General features: G+C 56.2%; 1 protein-coding gene across 1 annotated transcript in view; it reads right to left on the bottom strand.

Annotated features, from left to right (window-relative positions):
* The window catches only part of GRID2IP (glutamate receptor, ionotropic, delta 2 (Grid2) interacting protein), a 39,147-nt gene that overhangs the window by 9,910 nt on the left and 23,057 nt on the right, over positions 1 to 6,180 (bottom strand). The window contains 5 exon segments of the mRNA XM_009895077.1: positions 6 to 143; positions 381 to 706; positions 1,108 to 1,225; positions 1,700 to 1,797; positions 4,441 to 4,542. Of these exon segments, the coding sequence (XP_009893379.1) occupies positions 6 to 143; positions 381 to 706; positions 1,108 to 1,225; positions 1,700 to 1,797; positions 4,441 to 4,542 (782 nt within the window).

Genomic DNA, 6,180 nt, shown 5'->3' with positions numbered 1-6,180 from the left:
GGTGGGGGGCTGAGCGGTGGGGGCGGGATGTGGTCTGAGAGCGTGGAGTAGGTCAGGGAGCTGCCCTCGTCACTGCTGCTGATGTACTCGCTGCTGCTGACATCGTTGGTGACGTAGCTGCCCTGGTCATCGTGGAAACTCATCTGGGTGAGGGAGAGAGAAGACACTGAAGGTGGCACCTCATCCTCTGCCCACCCAGCCCTCGGGGGTGTCCTGCCCAGAGCGGGGCAGCAGTTGCCCCCCTTCACCACCCGCAGAGCCCCAGGACACGTCCCCAGAGGCTCCGCACCCTTCCCAGTGCGGTGCAGGCTGCATGAGGGATGCTCCATGGCCAGGACAGGCAAAGACCACGCACCAAGCCACCCCGGCACCATGCTCACCTCCTCATAGTCATTTTCAGGGGTGAGGAAATCATCCACGATGGTGACCCGGTGTCCCAGCTGCTCACTGAGGGCATCCAGGAATCGGTCAGTGTCGCGGCTGCGCGGGGGCCTGGAGAAGGTGAAGAGCTTCTTCCGTCGCGACAGAGGGCTGAGCGGGTAGTCCCTGTGTTTGGGGGATGGAGCTGGGCTGCTGTCGAGGCTGACGTAAGGGTTGGACTCGGTGCTGCTCGGGGAGGCCACGCTGCTGTGCAGGCGGTAGTAGCACTGCTGGGAGGCCAGAGGGTCGCTTGGCCACGAGATCGCCATTCCCGGCTTGCGAGCACCTGCAGGACACAGCGCTGCCGAGGGGGTCCCACAGCAGGCGCTCCCCGGAGCCCCCCACCCACGGGCTGTGACAAGCCCCAGCACTGCGCTGAATGTGATGTGAGATAGCGGTGCAGCCTGCGGAGAGGAGAGCTCCCCCGGGCAGTGCCCCATGGTGCACAGCAGTGCGCTGGGATCCCATGGGATTTGCCATCCCGCACACTCACACTGTTGCCCTCCTGCAGCTGCAGCTTTGTGGGAGCCATCGCTGGGCTCACGCATGGCACTGCCACTGCTTCATTATAAAACGGCACCAAGAGAAAGATGTCTTCTCCTCCGCCTGCCTGGCCATCCCCCTCCACCATCGCCTGAGCTTCCCCCCAAAACTGCCTCTCTCACGCCGTGGGAACTCAGACACTACCTGCAGCGCGTGCCAGCTCTGGGGCCGGAGGCGACGCTTTGTGCAGAGCAGGGTTACCCATCTTGCCAGCAAAGCTGCCGATCAGGCGGTTTTCTAATTCTGCATAGACAGCTGACATCTGGAAAAAAAAAAAAAGGGCAAAGAGCTGTTGTCAATGCCCGAATCAAGACGGGAGTTGTGAAGAACCCAGAGACCTGTGATGTCCAGGGGACAGGTCAGCCACCACAGACCCGCCAGCCCCTCTTTAAAGGAGTGCTTCACCCCAACCGAAGGCTACGCTGCCTTTTCTGAAGCTCCCCCGAGCCTCTCGCTCACAAGGCTGCAGGAAGACGCTGACAGACACCAGCCTTATTGAAGGTGACTAATTGCGCAGAGAAGTGATCTGAGAGACGAGCTGCGGGGCAGGGATGTTGTCAGCCCCCAGCGGGTATTTTCATGCAGACACATCCTTCCCCTGGTCCCTTTCTTCTGCTTTCCTGCGTTAACATGAAAGGACTCAAACTGTTGACCCTCCCTGTGAACTCAACGGTCCCGCACAGATCAGCAAAATGCTTCCCAGAGGTGTCCCCCCTCCAGCTCCATGAGATCGCACCATTTTGGGGTTGGGTGTCTCCGGGAGGGATGTGCCATCACCAGCCTGTCTCTCTCCAGGGATCAGGCGAACTGGGACCTCCACAGTATCACTCTGGCCTGCCGGGGAAAGAACAGACAAACCAGTCAGGACCCCCTCCCTCTGCCCCTGCCCCTGGGGCTCCAGATGGTCCTGACCCATCTCGGTCCCTCCCCATCTCCTGCTGGGACCCAGAGCCATCCTCCCTGCTCAGGTATGCCACAAAGCCCCAGGAGCTGCCGTGTCTGGGGGTCCCGAGGGACCGATGCAGGGTGGCATGGGGCTGCGTGTGAAACAGGGAACATCCCACTGCGGGCTTCCCCAGGTGGCAGAAGTCACCCAGCAGGGAAGCATGATGTGTGCTGGGAAAGAAGCACAGCTGAGACAAAATCCTCCTATGCCTTGCCCTTTACCCCTCCATATTCTATTTCTTTCTCTATAAAATGAGGACATTATTTGTATCTCAGTCTACCCAGCTGGTAGATTTGAAAGCCGCCTATAAATCCTCAGTGCTGCGGTGGCAGAATGGTTAGTGTGTTCCTCGCTAGTGCCATGCACAGGGGGACAGTGCCAAGCGAGGAGTTTCCATCAGTGTATTTCAGGGGAAGAGCCATTATCCAGGGCACATGCGGGAGTTGGCGCTATGTCGAGAACTCTCCAGATATCGAGACACTGCGGTGCCATGGGCGTTTCTTTTTTCTTGGTTTCTTTTCCTTCAGCCTCCCTGGTAGGTGCTGGACACCAGGACAGTCAGGGTCACCACACGTGACGGTCAAGGTCGCGGTTTCCAAAATCTGGTCCTTTCGGTTGCAGACACCGGGGCAGCACTGGTCGTCTGCTCCCCGGCAATGTCCCCTGAGATGGAGCTTCACAGTGGACACGAGGAGGGAGGGAGGTCTGGACCCTTGCGAAGGCACAAGGGAGCTTGCTTGGAGTGAGGTTAATTTGACCAGCTCCAAATGAACCCCTGTTTTTCCAGTTACATCCATGGAGAGTTTCTGCTCAAAGGTTAATGGTTGGAGGCTGGCTGAGCTCCCAGATGCATCCAGACTCCTGATTTATCTCCAAGGGTGTGTGAAAGGCTGCCGGGAGGAAACGGTCTGCAGTTCCTGCCTTTCCCGAGCTGCTGGAGGGCAGGTCGAAGGGATTCACATTCCTATTCCGCCACAATATTTCTACCCAGGCTGAGTACTGGGGCGGGCGGGCAGAGCTTCAGAGAGCCCAGTGGAGCTGCTCTTCTCACACCAGTGCCAAACCTGTGTGCTCAGAGCCCAGAATTTAATGGCAACAAAGAAAGAAGAGCCCAGGATGGACACAGCCGGCTGTAATGAGAAAGGGCTCTGGAGTGGGGCTTTCATCGGGAACAGGAGGTGCATGCCCCCCGTGCATCACTTCCCTCTCCAGGACTGAGGAATGTTGTCTGCTTTGTGTAAATAAATGGTTTGTGCGGAGAGGTGAACTAGGAGCACCCGGGGCAGGATGCACCGCTTGGGTAGGGTTAGCACGACAGGTCACGGGCTGCTCCGCTCTTTCCGCGGGGCAGCTGAGGACAAGGCTGCCCCCCTGCATCTGGCAAGCATCTGCCCAAGCGAGCAGCTTCGCTCCAGCGTATGCAGCTGTCGGCCATTCTCCGTGCTGTAATCACAACCAGAAATGCTCCTCGGAGACAGGTTAGAGGATCTTCCCCAGGGAAATAGGCTGCCCAGGGAGGTGGTTGAGTCACCATCCCTGGATGGGTTTAAGAGCCGTTTAGATGTGGTGTTGGGGGATATGGTGTAGGGGAGAACTTTGTAGAGTAGGGTAGATGGTTGGACTCGATGATCCCAAGGGTCTCTTCCAACCTAGACGATTCTATGATTCTATGATTCTATGAAATGTCTCAGAGTCGACTGCTCCAGCAGCAGCCCTCCCCGACAGCTCAGGAATACGGTGGTCCCGGTGAGGGGTGGCAGGAGGAAGGCGTGCAGCTGGAGTGCTGGTGAAGCGTGGCTGGTCATAGTGGGGAGGTCCTGGTCAGAATCCGTGAGCACAGATCAAGTGCTCTTTGCAATCAGTTAAGGGCGATGGAGGGATAGGCAGGATGCCTTGTCCTGCCATCTGGGAGCGGAGGGCAAAGACCCGAAGGGCCGAAAACACAACCAGCAACCTGGAGTGCTGCTGGGGGAGAGGGTTAGAGATCTGGGGGCTGTGCAAGGCCCTGCAGCAGTACCAGGATGGGATTTTCAGAGGAATGGGGAGGTACATGGCTTCTCTCTGAAAAGAGGGAGGGTTTGTGCCGCGAGTGTAGTTCATCTAGAGTCTCAAATTGGCACTGAACCATGATCTTCTTCTTCTTATGGATTCTACAAATGCTGTTTTCCCTGTGAATTTGATAACGTCCAAGAAAGTTCACAGTGAAGCTAGAAACTGTGCACCCCAGAATGGAAGGGTCAGACCAGCAGCATCGGTTCCCATCTGAGCAATGGAAGTGTTTGGAAAAAACACTCAGCCTCAGCCCTATTGGCCTCTTATTGGAATTGCTTATTTCAACTGTTTTCAAAAACATGGATTTCCAGTCAAAGCCTCTGTGCTGACTCTATGCCGACCTGCATCTTTTCCCACCGTTCATGCTCAGGAATACGTCAGGATTTTAGCTTGGGCAGAGCAGAAGTACAGTACAGGCACCGGGACGCAGGTCCCTCCTCCCCGCAGCGGGAACCCCTGCACAGCCCCCGGTCACCCACCTGCTGCCCCCCCTTCCTCGGGGCGAGGGGTTCGGAGGCTTCCCCGGCACAAGGAGGCCCCTCGAACGGAGCTGCGGTAGCGGTCCTCTGCTTCTGGCTCAGCTGCGGTGGAAAACACCCTTCATAAGGCATGGACAGTGCATGTCAGACCCCGCAGCTCCCCCATTCCTCCTCGCCATGGCACGGGGCTCCCCCAAGCCCATCGGGCTCGCAGCAGCTCTCAACCGTGACCCCCATGCACAGCCTTGCTGGCACTGTGGCTGTCTGTCCCCCCAGGTGGCTGCTCACCCCATCCTCGCGCTGACCCCGGGGAGCAGAGCAGGTTACGAACGCTCCTGCCAGCACAGGACAGGGGGATGGATGCCCCAAAGACAGGACACACAACTGTTTTTTCCAGCAGGATTGGCATCCACCAGCTTATGGTGCACGTGAAATTCCAGCCCTGAGCTAGGCTGGTCCAGCGGGACCCAGCTAACTCCTTCCTGCCCTCAAGGGACAAGATGGGAGCGGGAGCCAGCACCAAAATGCTGCCTGGAAGAACCACACTGTATAATGGATTGGTCCATGTGCAGTTCAGGATGACAATTCAGAGAGGCTCAGACTCACAGCAGGATGAAGATACCGGAGCATCAGTCTCCGTGGTATCCGACAGACCAATGCTCAGATACACACAAACATCAGAGATCACCACTGAGTTTGGAAGAAGTCCAGATGAAGGACCAACCCAAATTCAGAGATCTCTGGCCGTCACGCCTCCACGCACGGACGCACACATAATGCAGCAGAACAACCAGAACTTCACATGGTCAGAGGTTGTCCCTTTCATCTGAGAAGCTGAAAGGAGCTGGGGACCAGCCTGTGGAACAACAGCCTGAAACAACCTGGTCCCGGGAGATTTACTGCCGTGCTTTCCCCCTCTGCCAGTGGCTGGGGATGCTGCCTTGTATGCCTGAAATACAGCTGCAAACTGCAAATATTATCAGCTTCCCTCTAAGATCTTCTAAAGTTTATAAACTAATTTTCAGGTCTAAGTTCTTGGGAATATACGATATGTTAGGTAGGTTGGGTCGTGATTGTGCGCACACAAAAGCAGTGGTAATTGAAAGTGCAAATTAGGTGAGCAAATAGCCAACAGATTTCCCTGCACAGCAGGGGAATACGTGCACTGGGACTTGGAGCTGTTTCTCCCTGCGAGGGGAAAGGCTGTGCTAAAATAACTGTGTTCCTCCAAAAGTCTCTCTTCAAGCAACACCTCTTTTTACCTACATTGAGTCTAAAATAAACGCACCAACACAATGTAAGTAGCTCAGGATAGAAGAATTTGGAAGCCATTACGAAGCCCAAATCCAAAGATAAGACATTTCACTCCAAATTTGCTCTCACTTTTCTGCTGTCCAACTGCAAAGCCCATAATCCTCAGCAAATCACAGGTGGCTTTAGTGTTACCACAGCCCCAGGTGACGGTGAGGGGAGAGGGGGACCAGGGAGGAGGAGAATCGCTGACTGCCTTCCGAGTCTGTCTGGGATAGCAGCGCTCCTGGGCAGGCGCTTCACTGCCGGGGGAGCCCCGCTCCCCACCTCCTTTATCCACGGATACCTGCACACTTCTGACTGCTGGAGACATCCTGAGGGACACCACCATCACCACTTATTTTGCCTCTCTGATGCCCCTAAACCAGCTATTTCCTTTCAGGACTTCCTAACCTCTAATGACCCAAGCAGCTTCCAAAAGCCTTTGCT

The sequence above is a fragment of the Charadrius vociferus genome, unplaced genomic scaffold (assembly GCF_000708025.1).
Source record: "Charadrius vociferus isolate BGI_N301 unplaced genomic scaffold, ASM70802v2 scaffold600, whole genome shotgun sequence".
NCBI classification, from domain to species: Eukaryota; Metazoa; Chordata; class Aves; order Charadriiformes; family Charadriidae; genus Charadrius; species Charadrius vociferus.
This window is presented reverse-complemented; position numbering and strand designations above follow the sequence as displayed.